This window comes from Bos indicus x Bos taurus, chromosome 21, assembly GCF_003369695.1.
Source record: "Bos indicus x Bos taurus breed Angus x Brahman F1 hybrid chromosome 21, Bos_hybrid_MaternalHap_v2.0, whole genome shotgun sequence".
Lineage (NCBI taxonomy): Eukaryota > Metazoa > Chordata > Mammalia > Artiodactyla > Bovidae > Bos > Bos indicus x Bos taurus.
This window is the reverse complement of record NC_040096.1, coordinates 30222354-30243249: the sequence shown is the minus strand read 5'-3', so window position 1 is coordinate 30243249 and position 20896 is coordinate 30222354. Positions and strand designations below refer to the sequence as shown.

General features: G+C 45.4%; 1 protein-coding gene across 2 annotated transcripts in view; it reads right to left on the bottom strand.

Annotated features, from left to right (window-relative positions):
• OTUD7A (OTU deubiquitinase 7A) overlaps positions 1-20896 on the bottom strand; it is a 403690-nt gene that overhangs the window by 45084 nt on the left and 337710 nt on the right. For both annotated transcript variants that reach the window (XM_027521231.1, XM_027521232.1), the window contains exons 7-9: positions 10155-10256; positions 6393-6520; positions 5548-5660 (exon numbers count right to left, since the gene is read on the bottom strand). In XM_027521231.1, the coding sequence (XP_027377032.1) occupies positions 5548-5660; positions 6393-6520; positions 10155-10256 (343 nt within the window). The remainder of the gene's footprint in view (positions 1-5547; positions 5661-6392; positions 6521-10154; positions 10257-20896) is intronic.

Sequence of the window (20896 nt, the reverse complement as noted above, 5' to 3'; positions counted from 1 at the left end):
ATGCAGAAAATTATAAAATGCTAATAAAACAAATCAAAGAAGATTTAAATATATGAAGAAGCATACTGTGTCTACCTAATACATGGAAAAAGATGTGTAAGTACACTCAACATTTTAAAGACTTCAATCCTCCAATTCATGTATAGACTTCATGTAATCCCAATAAAAATCCTGGCAGAATATTTTTCAGATATAGATAAACTGATTCTATAAATATGTATGGGAAAGCAAAAAAAAAAAAAAAAGGACCAGAAATATTGAAAAAGGAGAATAAAGTTAGAGGAGTGATGCTACCTAATTTTAAGACTTATTATAAAATGACACTGTCAAAAGGACAGGTGCATATTTCAATGGAACATAATACGGAATCTCCCACCCAGCGTAAATCTCCCAAACCCACATAAATATTGCCTATAGGTATTGGAAAAACATAAAAGCAATTCAATGATGAAAGAATGGTCTTTTCAAGAAATGATATTGGAAACTCAGACATTCATTCTAAATAAATGAAACCCTGATCTGTTCTCCATCATTATAGTTTTGCCTTTTGGATAATGTCATATAAATGAAATCATACATACAATACATAGCTTTTTGAGACCTGATCCTTTCATGCAAGTCATTGCATATATCAGTAGTTTGTTTTTAATTCCTGAATAGTATTTCATAATATTGATGTACTCCAGTTTTTTTATCAAAGGACATTTGAGTTGTTTCCAGTTTTGGGCAATTATGAATGGAACTTCTATAAACATTTTACATAGAACTTTGTGTGAACACACATTTTCATTTCTTTGGGGCAGATTTTCTCAATCTTGACACTACTGAAATTTTGGACTAGCTATTTCTTTGTTTGGGGGGCTGTCCTGTGCACTTTAGAAGGCTTAGCAGCATCCCTGGCTTCTACCCATTAGATTCAAGCAGTATTCAGACTACATTCCAGTTGTGACAATCAAAATATCCCTGCTGCTGCTGCTGCTAAGTCGCTTCAGTCATGTCCGACTCTGTGCGACCCCATGGACTGCAGCCTACCAGGCTCCTCCGTCCATGGGATTTTCCAGGCAAGAGTACTGGAGTGGGGTGCCATTGCCTTCTCCCTAAATCTAGCCAAATGTCCCCTGGGGGCAAAATCATTCCTGGTTGAGAACCAGTGCTCTAGGGTAAATACTTAGGAGTAGGACTGCTGGGTCATATGGCAAATGTGTTTTTAAATTTACAAGAATCTGTCAAACTGTATTCCAGAGTGGTTGTGTCATTTTTATATCACCAACAATGTGATGTAAAATTTGCTTTGCACTCTCACCAGCACCTGGTATTGCCAGTATATTTTTTTTCTGACTTTCTTATAGGTATGTAGTGGTTTTAATTTTCATTTCCCTAATGGGGTTTACATGGTATTCTTCAAACTGAGAGGGTCCTGATTTATTCCCTGCCTCCAAAGAGTATAGTGGTTGTTGAAAATTGCTTGAAATTTTTAAGTAATTCCTCTCATTAATTTATCATAGAACTAATGCTTACAAAGGTTTTCAGTATTTGGTAGAGGAGGAAAAGGGAGACCCAGAGAGACTGAGTTGGAAAATACCTTTCTGTACCTCACACAGAAAGACACCTGATGGCAAAGGTTTATTAGCCTGTTGTTAACGAAGGCTGAGATCTGAAATGATACTCCCTTGAAACACATCCTGGCATTAGACTACAAAACAAAGAGGCCCCATTCTATCACCCACAGAAAAGAGCAAGAACTCAATTCTCTATAAGAACAGAAAGAGGCTTCTGAGCTAAGGGGTAGGAGGAAAAACAGGGACCAGGAGACCTGGGAGGCATGACACCTGAATTTGAACTACAGCTCTTCCACTCAGCAGACTACCCTGGGCAAATAGTTTTTATCCTGATCCAAATTTCCTCATACTTTAAATAAGAATCATAACCTTTATCTCATAGGGTTACAGTGATGACAGAATGAGATAGTGTGTTTGGAAATGCACAGCATGCCTCAGGCAATTAATACATGTTGCGTTAATGAATAAATCTTTTTCAGAGTCTGTAAAGGTGGAGTAAGAAGTTGGTTGAACATATTTAGTCTTTGGATTTCATATAATTGTTTCACTTCAAATTAACCAACTTTGACTGAGTGCCAGGAAGTTGATAGCTTTCTGTCTGATTTAACATCTTTCATGACATCATTCATATCATGAATTTAAAGAGAATTTATACCCAAACTATCCATCAAGGGTGAGACAGAATAAAGAGAAATTCAGATATGCAAGGACTCAAAAAATTCTATCTTTCTTAAGAAGCTATAAAACTTGTCATAGCGTCTTCCATGGTAAACTGCAGGGTCCTGGACTCAGACGGGTCTCAGTCTGCATTCTAGCTCCACCAGTTACAAACCAGAGGTAAGTCAACTAATTTCTCAGAACATTAGTTTCCCAACATGTAAAGGGGGGTAATGCCTAATTTATAAAGTGGAGATGAAGTGTGTAAGGCAGTGGCACTTAGGTAGTATGTAAGGCAGATAGGTGCCCAGCAGAGGTTCATGGCTTTCTTTCTTCAATCCTCACTGCCCAGAACAATAAGCTATTTTTATGTTCCATTCCTACAGGTCTAGGGTCTGGAGGTCAAGGTTCAGAGTATATATAAACTCATGGGACATATAAACTCATGGAAGGGATTTGCTCTACAGTCAGAGACTCCGGAAAGCCCCTAAGGCTCCACCGTTTTCAAGACTCACAGGAATGAATTTCTAAAGGTGGAATATCAGACACTCAGATGAGCCAGTGTGAGTGTCATAACCACTACACTATGGACAGGGAGATGAACCATGGAAAGTCAGGGAAACCATACATTTCAGGTATTTGGGATAGGCCTTACAACATACCATATAGGTAGCAGGCATGCCAACTCACAGGCTGAATGTGACAATGTCTTAATAAACATTATGTTTCTAGTCATAAAAGCTTCTTTCCACTTTCAAACCCATGATTTCACTGCCCAGTGCCAACAGAATCAGAGAATGTGGCCGACTGCTTTGATGGTCACAGAGCCTTCTTGCTGTGTATTTGTTCCTTTGCAATGTGAGAGTTGGACTATAAAGAAAGCTGAGCACCGAAGAATTGATGCTTTTGAACTGTGGTGTTGGAGAAGACTCTTGAGAGTCCCTTGGACTGCAAGGAGATCCAACCAGTCCATCCTAAAGGAGACCAGTCCTGGGTGTTCATTGGAAGGACTGATGCTGAGGCTGAAACTCCAATACTTGGCCACCTCATGCAAAGAGCTGACTCATTGGAAAAGACTCTGATGCTGGGAGGGATTGGGGGCAGGAGGAGAAGGGGACGACAGAGGATGAGATGGCTGGATGGCATCACCGACTCCATGCACATGGGTTTGGGTGGACTCTGGGAGTTGGTAATGGACAGGGAGGCCTGGCGTGCTGCAGTTCATGGGGTCACAAAGAGTTGGACATGACTGAGCGAGTGAACTGAATGGGACTTTGCCCCTCCTTTTATTAAGGATGGAGTCTATCTGCCCAGAGGCTGGCTCAGCCATGGGACTTGCTTTGGCCAATGTTTCCACGGGACATTAGTAAACTTGATGCAAGTAGAGGCTTGAGCTGAACCTCTACAGTGTAGGCTGCCCCCTCTTATTGCCCTGATCCATACTGTAAGGGTCCTGAGCCTTCTCAAGGATGAAATCTAGATGGAGGCTCAGCAAGAGCCAGAGTTGTGAATCAGGCCATCTTGGATGGTCCTGCACCACCCAGACTAACTGCCAGATGCTGCAGCCCCAGGAGAGGCTCCAGAAAATTCCAGAGCAGAATGCTGACTCCAGAACAGGAAAAAATCCAGTGTCTCTGTGTTAAGCCCCCCAGTTTTGGTGTGGTTTACTCCACCACCATGGAAAACCGATATAGCCCAGCAGGGCCCTTACTACCAAATGCATTTTACATCTGAACAACAAAGATGGTCCAGGAGCTTGGGAGATATGCCCAAGATCATGCACCCAGTCTGGGACTCTTAATCCATGACATCTGAGTCTGGGCGTCTGGTTGGGGTCCACCAGGAAGACCCCTTTCTTAGTTCTCAGTTGCCATTAAACCAGATGAAGCACCCAGAGGTCGTCACTAACTGCTTTCATAGATTTTACCAGTTGTATAACAAGTAATGGATTCCTCCCATTGCACACACACCCTCTTCCCCCAGAGTGTCCATAGTCGGGGTTGGGGCTGCACGTGCCAGGTGGTGATGGGCAACTTCATTCCAACACTGGATTCCATGCAGACCCGTATGACTTGGGGTGGAGTTATTTTCTTCTCTCTCCCATGTCTTCTTTTCCTTCTGGGGACCAGCCCTCTTACCCATGGCCCCACTAGCAGCTCTGGTGATGGGCAAGCTGAGTTCACCTTCGCTGGAGGGGACTACAAACTCCAGCAGCAGCCTTTTGGAGGTAGCACTTCACAAGTCTCTGGAGGTGCAGTAAGTAGCACAGAATGTCTGATTTCTCTTGCTTTAGCCACAAGAAACAGACATGTTGTGATTTGCGAGTAGGAGCATGAGAAAGAATGAGTACTGTAGCTCTGAGTGCGCCTGCGCGGAAGCCCCTGGCCTCTGCCTGGCCTTGCTCTCACAGTTCTCACCGCATCTGCATCTACTGATACAGTTGCCATTCAGGCTTTCTCACGCATCTGAACTCGGCAGAGAGCTCATGATGGTCTTGCCTTCCTGGGGTCTGGGAGAGCGTCCTCCCTGTTGTCACCAGTTCTAAACAGCCTATCCATGATGGCTCTCTGGCTGGTGGTTCGCCCTGCCTGGACCCCAACCTGGTCTCCAGCCTTCTCTCTGAGTGAGTCGTGGACACGCCTCCCTGCCTCCAGGGTCTCCTGCTGGGGCTCCGCCAGTGAGCCTTGGGATTGGCTACTGCGAGTCTTGCGGAAAGAAGAAAGGAGGTTGGTCAAGTGCATCCTTGAGTCTGACCCTTGCTCCCTTCCGACCTCTTCAGATGTTTAACCTGGTTCTTTCTGGGAAAAACTGCCGGGCCAGTGTCCATGCTGGGAGCAGCAGTGCAGGGTCTGTTCCCATCTGTCCTGGGGCCGGAGGGCCAGGGTCTGGGCAGGAGTGGGGCTGTACACGTCACTCACCATGGGGCCAGGCTCCAGCATGACGCTTACCTGCTCTGGAACCCTGCTGGCCCAAGTTTCATGGAGGTTATTTTAAAAGACCACCACCGTTGCCTGGTGGCCCAGTGGTTAGGATTCCAGCAGCAGCCTGAAGCTTCAGAGCCTGGTGAGCGCGTGGGCAGCTTAGGCCCTCTCCAGGCTGGCTGGACAGTGAGTCCCCCATGCCTGAGCTCAGGAGATGCACACGGTGACTGTGTACACTTTCTTCCAAACATCTGGCAGGGTCCTGTCATCCCCTACCACCTGCCCTGCGTCCTTGGTAGAATCTAAGATCTGAAGGCAGGAGTCTTCCTTGTGTTGTCCCCAGCTTGGGGGTCCCACATCCCCCCCATCACCTCCCATGCCGTCATGGGGAGGGCTGGGGCAGCACTTACCCCCCGCCTGAGCCGCCGTTCTTGCTGAAGTGTGTGCGTGGCTCGCTGGAGGCCAGCTTCAGCAGCTCCGTCCATTCCCGCTCCCACTCCTCCTCCGTGTACACCAGCCCTGACTGGCACGAAGGGGGGTGGGGTTAGGAGGTGGCGTCCACCTCTTCAGCCCTGCACCCACATCAGTCTGGCTGAGAGCCCGACTTCCCGGCTTGGTCAGCCTGGGGTGAGCACTGTTAGTGGCCAAGGACCGTCAGCATTTGCTCTGGACAGAATTTGTTCAGAACCCCCAACCTCCAACCTCTATGCTGTCAGAAGTGCATTCAGCACCAGTGGTCATTCTCAGGGGTTAGAGCGACCGAATGGAACCTGCACACGTACTGGGCTGGGTGCTGACCACTGATATGTGTGCAGGGACCTGGGCAGACCCATCTTTAAGGGCTTCCATGCCAGCAAAGGGCCAGTGCGCACTAAGGTTCTGGGATAAACATTCTCTTTGGACTGAGCACACACCCTGGGGCTGGGGCCACGCCAGGGCCAATCAGCGGCTGCACCAGCAGCGACCTCACAGGTGACCATCTAACTCACCATTCAGGTTGGGACAGCCTTGTGAGTGAGGGTAGGTGGTTTTCATGATTATACCAGGACAGGCGAGGGGAGTGGATGTCTGGTCACTGTGGGCAGGGGCTGACTGTTGGAATGGGTTCCTCTTTAGTGGGTTTGAGTAGGGGATGGAGCCATTGCTGCCGCATCTCATAAGACAGACTTGATATTGGGGCCCCAAATAGGACCCCATCTTGGCCTTGGCTGCACCCTGGCACCGTCCTGGCTCTGCCATGCTGACAGGTACCCACCTCCTTGTTCTGCTGTGTCTGCTGCCACCTCCACCTTCGCTTCAGGGCCTCCCTCTCGGCCCCTGTCCTCATCATGGTGTAGAGAGCTTTCCGCAAAACCAGGTCCCGGTCATGAAAGCCCCACATTCCTGCAGCCAGGAGGTCCGTGAGGAGTAGAGGAGAGAGGAAAGATGTGAAAGTAAAGTGAACGTGTTAGTCGCTCAGTCGTGTCCGACTCTGCGACGCCATGGACTGTAACCCGCCAGGTTCCTCTGTCCATGGAATTCTCCAGGTAAGAAAACTGGAGTGCATAGCCATTCCCTTCTCCAGGGGATCTTCCTGACCCCAGGACCAAACTCAGGTCCCCTGCTCTGCAGGTAGATTCTTTATCTTCTGAGCCACAAGAAAATATGTGAGGAAGGGGCAAAACAGAAGAGTTGAGACCACCACCACCTACCAGTCCTGGCCCCCACAACTTTGTCAACAGATAATGCAGTAGCGAGATATTCAGTTCTCTCGATTAGCAAGCAGCTCCCCTCTGCCCTCCCTCCTGATGTTTCCTGCAGATGCAGGCACGGAATGAAGGAGCACAGCCCCTTCTTAAAGCAACAGCCATTTCACTAAGTCTTGGGGGCCCTTCGCAGGCTGCCCTCAACCTCTCAAGGTTTGTTCTGAGGGATGTAATGTTTGTGGTTCTGACCTTGTGTTGGAGTGGGAGAGAGCCTGTGGGGACGGTGGATTATGTGTCCTCATGCAGGGCCCCAAGGCAGGATGGCAGTCAGACCCCAGTTTCATCGAGGGTCTGCTGCATCCAGTATCTGTAGCCCTGAGGCATCTCTGCACACATCTGGGCCCTGGGAGAGCACCTGCTTCTGAGGGAAGTGCCCCACCTGGCCCAGGGGTCATAAGAACAACCCAGCATCTCTGAGTACATCCTTGGGGAAGCTCAGAAGTGGTTAAGAAACCCAATCAATGGAAGAAGCGCCAAGAGAGATGCAGCTCTGGCTACAGGGAGAGACTAGGGAAATTTATTCATTCATTTGTTCATTTGTTTAACTGAATACTATTAATTCCACTTAATTCCATACTTATTTTACAGTAAGGGTGAGGCACCATTCTAAGTGATGGGAATACCCACAGCAGCAACTAGGGCAGACTAAATTCCTAAAATCTCATGGAGTCCATACTGAGGGGAAGGGAGGGGAGGCAGCCATAGAATTAACATGTAACACACTATGTTGCAGGCAGTGGCAATGTAAGGGGAGACAAAGCAGGCTAAGAGGACAGAGTGCTGGGTGGTTTGGTCACAGTGTGAGTGGAGACATTGGGACAAAGACATGAGTGGTTAGGGACAGGGTTGAGTCACCATCCCAGGTGGAGGAAAAGGTCAGGGCCAACCCCGAGGGGCCCCATGTGGTGTACTAGGGAGGGGAAGGTGTCTGCAGTTGGGATGGAAGGGGCGAGGTGGAGAGTGGAAAGGTGGGCTTTGAAGTGAGCTGGGACCCTCTGGAGAGCTTTCGGAGAGCAGTGACCCACATTGACTGATGATCAAAGGCTCAGTCTGGCTGCGCATCCTTTTGTGCAAAGACGTGATAACAGGGGCCTGCCGTGGGCTTTCCGGTCGTCTTTTTCTGCAGTCTTTTTCTACAGACAGAGGAAGATGGCCATCAATGCTCCTTTTATGAACTGGCCGAGCTGAGCTTTCTCATCCCTCCGACCTGCCTGCAGCCTCCTCCCAGGCAGGGCAAGTCCTGGGTCCAGTCTACTAGTCATGGCTCCTTGTCTGGGTCTCTTGTGCAGAGAATCTCCTTGTCCCACACGTTTGCCCACAAGCCTGACCCCAGGATTACTGTCATTTCTATGCGTGCCCCACACCCTAGGTCAATGGCAGGGCTGGTCAGCAGGTCCAGTAAGCACTGCTGGTGAGTGTAGAGTGGCCACTTTGAGCAGACTTGCTTGTACATAGTTTAGCAATCTGAGTACCAAGGGGAAACAAAGTACTGGGAGGAAAGAATCAACCGGCCGTGAGTCCCAGGTTCAGTCTCGGCCCAGCCTCTCACAGCAAGAGCAAGGGCCACCTGCAGGAGGCTTTCTCCTCCCAGGCAGAACTGGGGGGCCTGCTGTGCTACTGTGAGACACCTGCCATCAGTCAGGACCACGGTAGCATGTGACCACCTGGTTTGTGGCCTTGTCCACCTGTGGTCATGACGGGGGCAATGCCTGTGTACACTGAGCGTTAGAAGGACAAAGGCATTCCTGTGCCTGAGACTTTGCAAAGAGGAGAGATGTCTTCTTTTGTAATTTTTCTCTAGGTTTGATACAGAATAAGGTGAAGTAAGTTCCATAAGAGAGGGATACTGAATATTTTATGATGGAATAAGACACAACTTGCAAAACATGTTTTTGAAGAATCAACTTGCAAAACATGTTTTTGAAGAATAACGTGAAAAATTCAATTTACAATTTTAAGGGGAAAATATTGGATTCCAAACCGTGAACACTGTGAGATCCTAATTTCACTGGAAGTATATACAAACGTGTGGAAGACAATATACCAAAATATTAAAAGCAGACATCGCCGGGCAGTGGAATTGCTGATTGTTATTTCACTACGCTGAACGGGGAGTCGACAGACAGGAATGAGTTAATACTGAGACAGAAGCGGGCAGCGGGTGGGGCCCTTGTTTTCCCTGTCACCCTTGGTCAAGCCTAAGGAGCGTGGAATGTCTCCTTTGCACTTGGCTTCCATCCTCCTCTGGGTATCTCGGGGCCTGTCCCAGACACCCTGCATTTCCCTCGAACACTTTTCAGGCTCAGCTCAGTCCACCTCTTATAGAACAGACCTCTCACTACAGGTCTGAAGTGAGGTCTGGGGCATCCTTGCTCTGGGTCACAGCACTGAATTCAGGTCGTGTTTACCTGGGGAGGTGAGTTTGACCAACAAGGACCATATTCTTGTTGGAGGGGCCCATCCCTGGAGAGGGTCCTCAGACTGCAGGAGTAATAAGGTACCACCAGCTATGATGCTGGGGTCCTTGGCACAAATCCAGTCCTGCATGTGTATGTAAGCCTGGGTCCAGAGGGGTTACATGATCTTCCAGAAAGTGTACTGTGACCTTCTGCCATCCAAACATTGCCACCCGCACCTGTGCATTTGCTGGTGTCGCTTTTTGCAACCAGGAAGCTCACATCTCTTGGAAGAGTTTGCTGACCTCTCTGCAGCATATTCTGAGTGTGCTGATCTCTGTGTTACTTACCCATGTCTGTCTTTTTCTCAGTCTAAGTGCATCAGCTGCAGTCAGTGTGGTGGCTCCAGATCTACCCAGCCTCACGCACTGCCCCACAGACTTTCTGCTCAAGCTCAACAGGGCTCAGCCCTGATCCCAAACACCCTGTTATTTCCTGACTTTCCACTTTATCCGTGTGCTCTCCCTGCCTGGAGGGTCCTATTTATATTCTTTCAAGTTCTTCAAGCCTCAGGAAAATCTCAGCTCCTCCAGGAAGTCCTCTTTGATTGCTCTAGACCCCGATGTCTACTGCCCATCCCTGCAGGTCTGCTCAGGCCTCCTTCTATCAGGACAGATCTTTTCTCATGCGCGCTCTATGCCCCCACCAAGCCTGCCAGCTGCTTGACAAGAAGGCTGGGGGTTGTTGGCTCCATCCCTTGGGGATCTTTTCAGTTGACAGTGATGCACGTCACTCTACTTAGTATAAGATTGTCCTCTAATGATACACAGAGAAGGCCTGGGCACTGCCACCCTCTGTCTACACTGCAGGGCTTACCCAGTGAGGCCGCATGTAAAAGGCAGTTCCCGTCCCCTGTCGTGGCCAAAGGAAGAAGCCGTTTACAGCTCGTGCACACGGTGGACCACCAATTCAGGCGACCTGGAACAGAAGCTCATGTTTAGAATCCCAGGACAAACACGGATGTTTGCTAAGTAAGCTTTAATATCAGTGGGTGATTTTCTAGAGGATTCTAGAGAACTTCAGTGGTAAGGCGGAGGGTTATGGCTGTGTGTGCTCAGCTGGTCAGTCGTGTTCAATTTTGCAACCCCATGAACTGTAGCCTGTTGGCTTCTCTGTCCATGGGATTTTCCAGGGAAGAATACTGGAGTGGGTTTCCATTTCCTCCTTCAGATGATCTTCCTGACCCAGGGACTGAACCCGAGTCTACTGTGGCTCCTGCACTGGCAGGTGGATTCTTCACCACTGAGCCACCAGCGTGATGGCTACTTATGCTCAGACAAAACAGAGATATTTTTTCTTTTAAGATAAAAAATAGCCAAATCCTTCCATCAGTTAACAAGAAACTCAAGATTAAAGCCTTCTCTTCTTGAATCTGGGAACATATTTTACACAAAATTTTTGTGTAATTTCCTTGAACACAATTTTTCTTCCCAAAAGTTATTTAAAAAATCATTATTTGTTGATGTATACATACCTTTGAGAGTATGGTTAAATTTAATTTTTTTAAATTGATGTATAGTTGATGTACAATGCTCCCAGTATACAGCAAGGTGGTTCAGTTATACATACATACATATACCTATTGTTTTTCAGATTATTTTCCATCATAGGTTATTACCTATTCAAAGATATTGAATGTATTTTCCTGTGTTATACAGTGGGTCTTTATTGTTTATCTATTTTACACATAGTAATGTGTATTTGTTAATCCCAAACTCCTAATTTATCCCCCTCTTTCCCCTTTGATAACTATAAATTTGTCTTTTCTGTGTCTGTAGGCCTATTTCTGTTTTGTAAATAAGTTCTTTGTATCTTTTTTTTTTTTTTTTTGGAGAAGGAAATGGAAACCCACTCCAGTACTCTTGCCTGGAAAATCTCATGGACAGAGGAGCCTGGTAGGCCACAGTCCATGGGGTTGCAAAGAGTCGGACACGACTGAGCGACTTCACTCACTCACTATCATTTTTTTTAGATTCCACATATTAGTGATATCATGTGATATTTGTCTTTTTCTCTCTGACTACATTTAATTTTATACATCAAACCTCTGTAGGTATTTTGGTAGAGTCATATTAAATTTCATTAACACATCTTGAGACTTTTGCTTCCAGGAAAACAGAGTAGACATCTTCTCCCCCTACTGTTTCTACTAAGTACAACTAAAACCCTTGGACATTAGGTATAAAACAGCATGGGCAGATTGAAAGGCGGATAGAAGGCAGACTGGTTAAGAAACTCAAGACCTGAGCTCAGCCTGGTGGTAAGTGCCCTGGGTTCCTCTTTGGCTCACAAACCCCAGATTAGATGCTAGAGAAGGTGACAGTCTGGAACTAATGGAAATCATTAAAAAAAAAAAAAATGATGCTCTCTCTAGACAGAATACCAGGAGACGGTTAGTTGAGCCTGACAGCCACAGATTAGAAATAGCCACTGTATTCCAGCTATATCTGTAGAACGAACTGTAGCCCTCCTACCAACTAGCAGAGTGGGGAGCAGAGACTTCATCCTTGCCAGGCTGCAATGAGTCACTCTCCACCCCTCCCCCACTGCCAGGTGGTGCAGAGTCAGGACTTCAACCCTGCTGGATGGTAATGAGGAGTCCACCCCCACCCCAATTGAGAACACACAGGGAGCCTGGCCTTTCACCCCCATCAGAGGGTGATGAGGTCCCCCACCACCATCCAGCAGTACCAAGAAGTTCACCCCACATTAGGTGTCAGCAGAGGCAGCTTGGAAAATCTGTACATGCAACACAAATATCGCATATTAATGCGTACATATGAACTCTAGAAAAGTGGGACTGACGAGCACTACCATGTGTAAAATAGATAGCCAGTGGGAAGCTACTATATAACACAGGGAGCCCAGCCTGATGCTCTGTGACAACATAGAGGCGTAAGATGAGGGTGTGGGTGGTAAGCTTCAGAGCGAAGGGATACATATATATATGGCTGACTTGTATTGCTCTGTAGCAGAAGCCAGCACAAGACTGTAAAGCGGTCATACCCAATTAAATAAAAACCTGTACGTCCACTCCTGTCTGGTGATTATCAATCAGTGGTGCACGGTACCTAATGGAGTGCTGTCAGAGAAAGTCTGCTAAAACATAAGCTTTAAATAAGATTCAGAGTCTTATAACAATACCCCAAACATAAAATTTTTAATTGAAAGCTATTTGCACCAAGAACCAGGAAGACCTCAAATGGAAAGAGGAAAGACAAGTAACCAACACCAACACACATGATACAGATGTTACAATTATCTGAGAGATTTTAAAGCAGGCATCATGAAAATGCTTCAACAATTATAAACAGGCTTGAAACAAATGGAAAAAAATAGAAAAATGTCAGTCAAAAAAAATAAGGCTCAACAACAATAAAAGATACAAAGAAAAACCAAATGAGGATTTTTGAACAAAAATAATGCAACAACTGATGAAAAACCTCAATGGATGTGTTTAACAGCAGAATGAAGAGAATAAAGAATCTGTGAATGACCAGGCATAACAGAGAAATAAAGAATCTGAATAATAGACAGAAAATAAACTAAAAAAGATCATGTGATCAGAGTCCCATAGGAGAGAAGAAATAGGGTAAAGCTGAAAAAAGTATCCAAAGAAATAACTACTGAAAACTTCCCAAATTTTGTAAAACAAACAAGCAAAAAACAAACAAAACCTATAAATGTATGAATTCAAGAAGCGAGGAAACATGTATCTTCAGTACTTGTATGCTAAAAACTAGAAAATGCTGATAAAAGAAATCAAGGAAGATCTAAGTAATTGGAAAGAAAAGTGAAAGTGAAGTCGCTCAGTTGTGTCCGATTCTTTGTGATCCCGTGGACTGTAGCCTACCAGGCTCCTCCGTCCATGGGATTCTCCAGGCAAGAATACTGGTGTGGGTTGCCATTTCCTTCTCCAGGGAATCTTCCCAACCCAGGGATCAAACCCAGGTCTCCTGCATTGCAGGCAGACACTTTAACCTCTGAGCCACCAGGGAAGCCCAAACAATGGAAGATACATACTATATTCACAATTGGATGACTCTCAACACAGTAAAGATGTGAATTCTCTCTAAATTGATGCATAGATCAAATGCAATTTCACAATCTATGCAAGGTGTTTTGAAGAAAGGCAATTATTACCAACTTAGAATTCTATACCTCAGATAAATAGAAATAAACAATTTATCACCATCCGATCTACAGTAAGGAATACTAAAGACAGATCTCCAGAGAGAAGGAAAATGACTTTGATGGAAGGAGGGTATACAAAAAAAAAAAAAAAAAAGGGTACTGCATATATTGGTAAATATTGGCTGTTCAAAGCAATACTAGTAATGGCTTTTTTGGGTTAAATTATATGTAGAACTAAAAACACATGACAGCAGAAAGAGGTAAAAGTGCTAACTTAAGATAAATTCTAATAGCTCAAAAATGCATGTTGTAAACTATAGGGTAACCACACAAAGAATGATAAGAAATGTATAACTAACAAGATATTAGAGGGGAAAACAAAATGATAAATATTCTTAAATAATTCAAAATAGTACGAGAGAAAAAAAGAAATATGACAATAAAAAACACCATGATAACAGATTTAAACCAAAAGAGCATTTATATTAAAAGTGATTGGACTAAATATTCCAATTAAATTTGCTGTTGTTGCTGCTGTTTAGTCCCTAAGTTATGTCTGACTTTTTGAGACTCTATGGACTATAGCTCCTCCCTCCATGGGATTTCCCAGGCAAGAATACGGGACTGGCTTGCCATTTCCTTCTCCAGGGGACCTTCCTGACCCAGGGATCGAACCTGTGTCTCCTGCATTGGCAGATGGATTCTTTGACTGAGCCACCAGGGAAGCCAGATTTCAATTAAAAGACACCATAAAAAAAATGCACTATCAGCCTGCTTTCAAAACCAACTAAAGGATGTTTATAAAAGAAACTATAAATATGATGATATAGAAATTTGACAGTAAGTAGGCTGAAAAAGATACATCATTCAAAAACAAGCAAAAGTAAAGCTGGCAAACTTTGATACTGGATGAAATAAACATTATTAAGGCATAAGATAAAGAGGGATATTTCATTGTATTGTAAGGTCAGATATTTATTATGCCTGAATGATTTCAAATTCTTTGAAATTTATTGATACAATCCTTATGGCCCACCATGTGGTCAATTTGGAAAATTTCTTACTTGAAAATAATATATATTTATTCTGCAATTGGTAGGTGCCATGTGGTATGTATGTAAATTGGGTTAACTTCTTTATTTATCTTCATCTAATCCCTACTGATTTTTTTTGAATATTTATTGTATAATTTATCAAGAGAATTCTAGTAAAATTTCCAATTTTGATTTTAGATGTGTCTGTTTCTCTTTTGAGTCTGTCAAGTTTTGCTTTACATGTATTTTAGGATAAATCTCAGGTGTATACCACATTTGTGTGTGTGTTAGTTTATCAACTGTGTCTGACTCTTTGCAACTACATGGACTGTAGCCCACTAGGCTCCTCTGTTCATGCAGTTCTCCAGGCAAGAATACTAGAGTGGTTAGCTATTCCCTTTTGCAGGGGATCTTCCTGATCCAGGGATCAAACCCTGGCCTCCTACATTGCAGGCAGATTCTTTACCATCCGAGCTACCAGGGAAGCCCATAACATATTTAGTAGTCATATTTTCAATTGACTTGTGTGTTGGGGGTTAGGGTTCTGAACAGTGAAACAAATCCACTATGTGCACAGTATCTCCCATCCCTGCTTCTGCATCACCTACGGGGGTTGGAGGGCAAGGGAAATTCACATAAACATGGAGTTCATGCTGCCTGATGACAGAATGATAAAGTCTTCTGCCTCTGACCCAGAAATCTAATATCTTCTTCCAGCATTCATGAACCTATGTTGGGCTGACTAACCAGCTTGCAGAATAGGATCTTCACAGTTCTGAACAGTTTTTAAAGATGGAGACAGGATTCCAACAGAGACTGGGCTTTCTCAAAGAGATAGGACACGGGGTCAGGAAGCTAGGTTAGGAGGTAGAAAAAGATAGTCCCAGGATTCTGTGGGGAACTCTCTTACCAGGTGATGGGCAAAGGGCCAGTGAGTAAGGGCCCAACTATCTTATCTATTAACAGTTGTTTGGAGGTGAAGCAGTAAGAGTAGGGCTGAATGGGGCTGATGCTCACTCCCCTCCTGTCTGATTCCAAGGAGCCCCCAAATTGATATAGGGTTTCTGATGGACCAGATCATGGGAAATTCATTTGACTTAATTGTAAAAGAACTCAGAAATGAAAGTAACCGCACCTGGCTCTCTCCCTCTGCACCTGCTGGCCCCTCCCTACCTCTCTTCCCCAACATCAGCTGCTTTCATGAAAGGGTGGGCGGCTGTGACCGGCGCACTAAAGCGCGGCCGGGAGGACCTATCCCACACCCGAGGCCAGGGGCGCCGGCCGGGAGGAGCAACCCCACGTCCAAGGAGCGGTGGCTGCGTGGGCGCAGGAGGGCCTAAAGGAGCTATCCCACGTTGAAGGTCAGGAAGGGCGGCAGTGAGGAGATACCCCTCCTCCAAGGTAAGGAGCAACGGCTGCGCTTTGCTGGAGCAGCCGTGAAGAGATACACCACGCCCAAGGTAAGAGAAACCCAAGTAAGACGGTAGGTGTTGCAAGAGGGCATCAGAGGGCAGACACACTGAAACCATATGCACAGCAAACTAGTCAATCTAATCACACTAGGACCACAGCCTTGTCTAACTCAATGAAACTAAGCCATGCCTGTGGGGCAACCCAAGACGGGCGGGTCATGGTGGAGAGATCTGACAGAATGTGGTCCACTGGAGAAGGGAATGGCAAACCACTTCAGTATTCTGGCTTTGAGATCCCCATGAACAGTATGAAAAGGCAAAATGATAGGATACTGAAAGAGGAACTCCCCAGGTCAGTAGGTGCCCAGTATGCTACTAGAGATCAGTGGAAAAATAACTCCAGAAAGAATGAAGGGATGGAGCCAAAGCAAAAACAATACCCAGCTGTGGATGTGACTGGTGATAGAAGCAAGGTCTGATGCTGTAAAGAGCAATATTGCATAGGAACCTGGAATGTCAGGTCCATGAATCAAGGCAAATTGGAAGTGGTCAAGCAAGAGATGGCAAGAGTGAATGTCGACATTCTAGGAATCAGCAAACTGAAATGGACTGGAATGGGTGAATTTAACTCAGATGACCATTATATCTACTACTGCAGGCAGGAATCCCTCAGAAGAAATGGAGTAGCCATCATGGTCAACAAAAGAGTCTGAAATGCAGTACTTGGATGCAATCTCAAAAAACGACAGAATGATCTCTGTTCGTTTCCAAGGCAAACCATTCAATATCACAGTAATCCAAGTCTATGCCCCAACCAGTAACGCTGAAGAAGCTGAAATTGAACGGTTCTATGAAGACCTACAAGACCTTTTAGAGCTAACACCCAAAAAAGATGTCTTTTTCATTATAGGGGACTGGAATGCAAAAGTAGGAAGTCAAGAAATACCTGGAGTAACAGGCAAATTTGGTCTTGGAGTACAGAATGAAGCAGGGCAAAGGCTAATAGAGTTTTGCCAAGAAAATGCACTGGTCATAGCAAACACCCTCTTCCAACAACACAAGAGAAGACTACATATGGACATTACCAGATGGTCAACACCGAAATCAGGTTGATTATATCTTTGCAGCCAAAGATGGAGAAGCTCTATACAGTCAGCAAAAACAAGACCAGGAGCTGACTGTGGCTCAGATCATGAACTCATTATTACCAAATTCAGACTTAAATTGAAGAAAGTAGGGAAAACCACTAGACCATTCAGGTATGACCTAAATCAAATCCCTTATGATTATACAGTGGAAGTGAGAAATAGATTTAAGGACCTAGATCTGATAGATAGAGTGCCTGATGAACTATGGAATGAGGTTCGTGACACTGTACAGGAGACAGGGATCAAGACCATCCCCATGGAAAAGAAATGCAAAAAAGCAAAATGGCTGTCTGGGAAGGCCTTACAAATAGCTGTGAAAAGAAGAGAAGCGAAAAGCAAAGCAGAAAAGGAAAGATATAAGCATCTGAATGCAGAGTTCCAAAGAATAGCAAGAAGATATAAGAAAGCCTTCCTCAGCAATCAATGCAAAGAAATAGAGGAAAACAACAGAATGGGAAAGACTAGAGATCACTTCAAGAAAACTAGAGATACCAAGGGAACATTTTATGCAAAGATGGGCTCGATAAAGGACAGGAATTATACGGACCTAACAGAAGCAGGATATATCAAGAAGAGGTGGCAAGAATACACAGAAAAACTGTACAAAAAAGATCTTCACAACCTAGATAATCACGATGGTGTGATCACTGACCTAGAGCCAGACATCCTGGAATGTGAAGTCAAGTGGGCCTTAGAAAGCATCACTACAAACTAAGCTAGTGGAGGTGATGGAATTCCAGTTGAACTATTTCAAATCCTGAAAGATGATGCTGTGAAAGTGCTACACTCAATATGCCAGCAAATTTGGAAAACTCAGCAGTGGCCACAGGACTGGAAAAGGTCAGTTTTCATTCTAATCCGAAAGAAAGGCAACACCAAAGAATGCTCAAACTACCGAACAATTGCACTCATCTCACATGCTAGTAAAGTAATGCTCAAAATTCTCCAAGCCAGGCTTCAGCAATATGTGAACTGTGAAATTTCTGATGTTTTCAAGCTGGTTTTAGAAAAGGCAGAGGAACCAGAGATCAAATTGCCAACATCTGCTGGATCATGGAAAAAGCAAGAGAGTTCCAGAAAAACATCTATTTCTGCTTTGTTGACTGTGCCAAAGCCTTTGACTGTGTGGATCACAATAAACTGTGGGAAATTCTGAAAGAGATGGGCATACCAGACCACCTGACCTGCCTCTTGAGAAATCTGTATGCAGGTCAGGAAGCAACAGTTAGAACTGGACATGGAACAACAGACTGGTTCCAAATAGGAAAAGGAGTACGTCAAGGCTGTATATTGTCGCCCTGCTTATTTAACTTATATGCAGAGTACATCATGAGAAATGCTGGACTGGAAGAAACACAGGCTGGAATCAAGATTGCCAGGGAGAACTATCAATAACCTCAGATACGCAGATGACACCACCCTTATGGCAGAAAGTGAAGAGGAACTAAAAAGCCTCTTGATGAAAGTGAAAGAGGAGAGTGAAAAAGCTGGCTTAAAGCTCAACATTCAGAAAACAAAGATCATGGTATCTGGTCCCATCACTTCATGGGAAATAGATGGGGAAACAGTGAAAACAGTGTCAGACTTTATTTTTTTGGGCTCCAAAATCACTGCAGATGGTGACTGCAGCCATGAAATTAAAAGATGCTTACTCCTTGGAAGGAAAGTTATGACCAACCTAGATAGCATATTGAAAAGCAGAGACATTATTTTGCCAACAAAGGTCCTCTAGTCAAGGCTATGGTTTTTCCTGTGGTCATGTATGGATGTGAGAGTTGGACTGTGAAGAAGGCTGAGTGCCGAAGAATTGATGCTTTTGAACTGTGGTGTTGGAGAAGACTCTTGAGAGTCCCTTGGACTGCAAGGAGATCCAACCAGTCCATTCTGAAGGAGATCAGCCCTGGGATTTCTTTGGAAGGAATGATGCAAAAGCTGAAGCTCCAGTACTTTGGCCACCTCATGTGAAGAGCTGACTCACTGGAAAAGACTCTGATGCTGGGAGGGATTGGGGGCAGGAGGAGAAGGGGACGACAGAGGATAAGATGGCTGGATGGCATCACTGACTCGATGGACGTGAGTCTGAGTGAACTCCGGGAGTTGGTGATGGACAGGGAGGCCTGGCGTGGTGCGATTCATGGGGTCGCAAAGAGTCGGACACGACTGAGCGACTGAACTGAACTGAATAGGGATGAGGCCCAGGTCTCTCTGCCCCAGAGCGGGGACCACAGGTCACATGCACTTGTCCAAGTGAGCTGGGGCACCTTATGGAGGAGAGGCACTCACACTTTTATGGTTCTGTTGGAGAAAGGTCCAAAGTTACCATCCTACCCAGACACAAGGGGAAGTGGCCTCTGAGCTCAACTGACAGGAGTTGGGTATGTTCACAGTGGGGAATGGAAGCTCGTGGAATTCTGTGTGCAGTGCCCCTGGGTCCAATCCAGTGCAGACTTGTTGCTGCTTCTGAACTTGAACGTACAATAGGAATTAAGTTCACATGCATGGATGTCCCATCCCATAAATGCCAAAGGGGATTATTTTGATCAGAAGAGCCGCAAGTCGAGAAGGGTGAATGGGGAAAATGCTCCTGCCATTTACTCCTGGTGAGTAAGTCAGGGTTGCACAGGAGGCCTACTACTCATGGGGTCCGAGTTTTCACCTTGTAGATGACAACTGCTGACTTGCACATCAGAAGTCAGCCTTGGGGCCTGGACTCTGTCATATCATACCTCAGCCAGCTGGGTGGCTGAAAAGTCCCAACAAAATTTAAGAGCCTCCTTGTGAAGTCAAGTTTCTTGGGATGCTGTTGGGGATTTGCAATTATCAATCTCTCTGGTGGTCAAGGAAAACTGCAGTCTCTTAGCCATCACAATCCACTGCAAAAGAGGGCTCCTACTTAGGTTCTGAGTTGGAGATGCATATATGCCTCACCTGGGCATTCTAATTGGTCCTTTATGACCTCCAACTTGCACACCAGCTTCCCATTCATGGAGCCAGCCCATCAGGCTAAGTTGGAAGTGGCCTAGCAAACTCTAGTACGTTTGCTACTTTGGGGCCCTACAGTCCCAGTGTCCCTTTGAGTTCCAAGAGTCTGTGATCAATGCTTTTGCTGACTGGAACCTCTGGCAGGGGGAGGTGGCATCCAGACAACAGGTATCCCTTTCGGGCTTGTCACCCCCATGACATGACTGCCATGTTCACCCCATTGGAAAAGTCAAAACTGGATACCTCCCCCATGGAAGCCTGGTGATCCTGGCCTGATATTCCTTTTCTGGGGTGGTCACCTCAGCCTCAGCACAAACAAGGTAGAATGGCCCCATGAGGATCACTCATCAGTGAAAGGGGAAGTCGCAACCCCATGGACTACACAGTCCATGGAATTCTCCAGGCCAGAATACTGCCTTTCCTTTCTCCAGGGAATCTTCCCAACCCAGGGATTGAACCCAGGTCTCCCACATTGCAGGCAGATACTTTATCAGCTGAGCCAAAAGGGAAGCCCAAGAATACTGGAGTGGGTAGCCTATCCCTTCTCCAGTGGATCTTTCCAACCCAGGAATTGAACCAGGGTCTCCTGCAGGTGGATTTTTTTTTTACCAATGGAGATATCAGGGAAGCCCAAAACACTGCACAGAAAGACATTTATGGCTTTAGAGCATTTACAACATTATAGCATACTGCCAAAGAAGATATAGTGATATAAACTTCCATTTCATGAAGCCAGAAGAAAGAACAGCACATCTAACCCAAATGAAAAGGACAGAAGGAATAAAAATTAAGAGTAGAGGTTAATGAAACAGGAAATAAATGTACCAAGGAAAAGCCAATGGAGACCA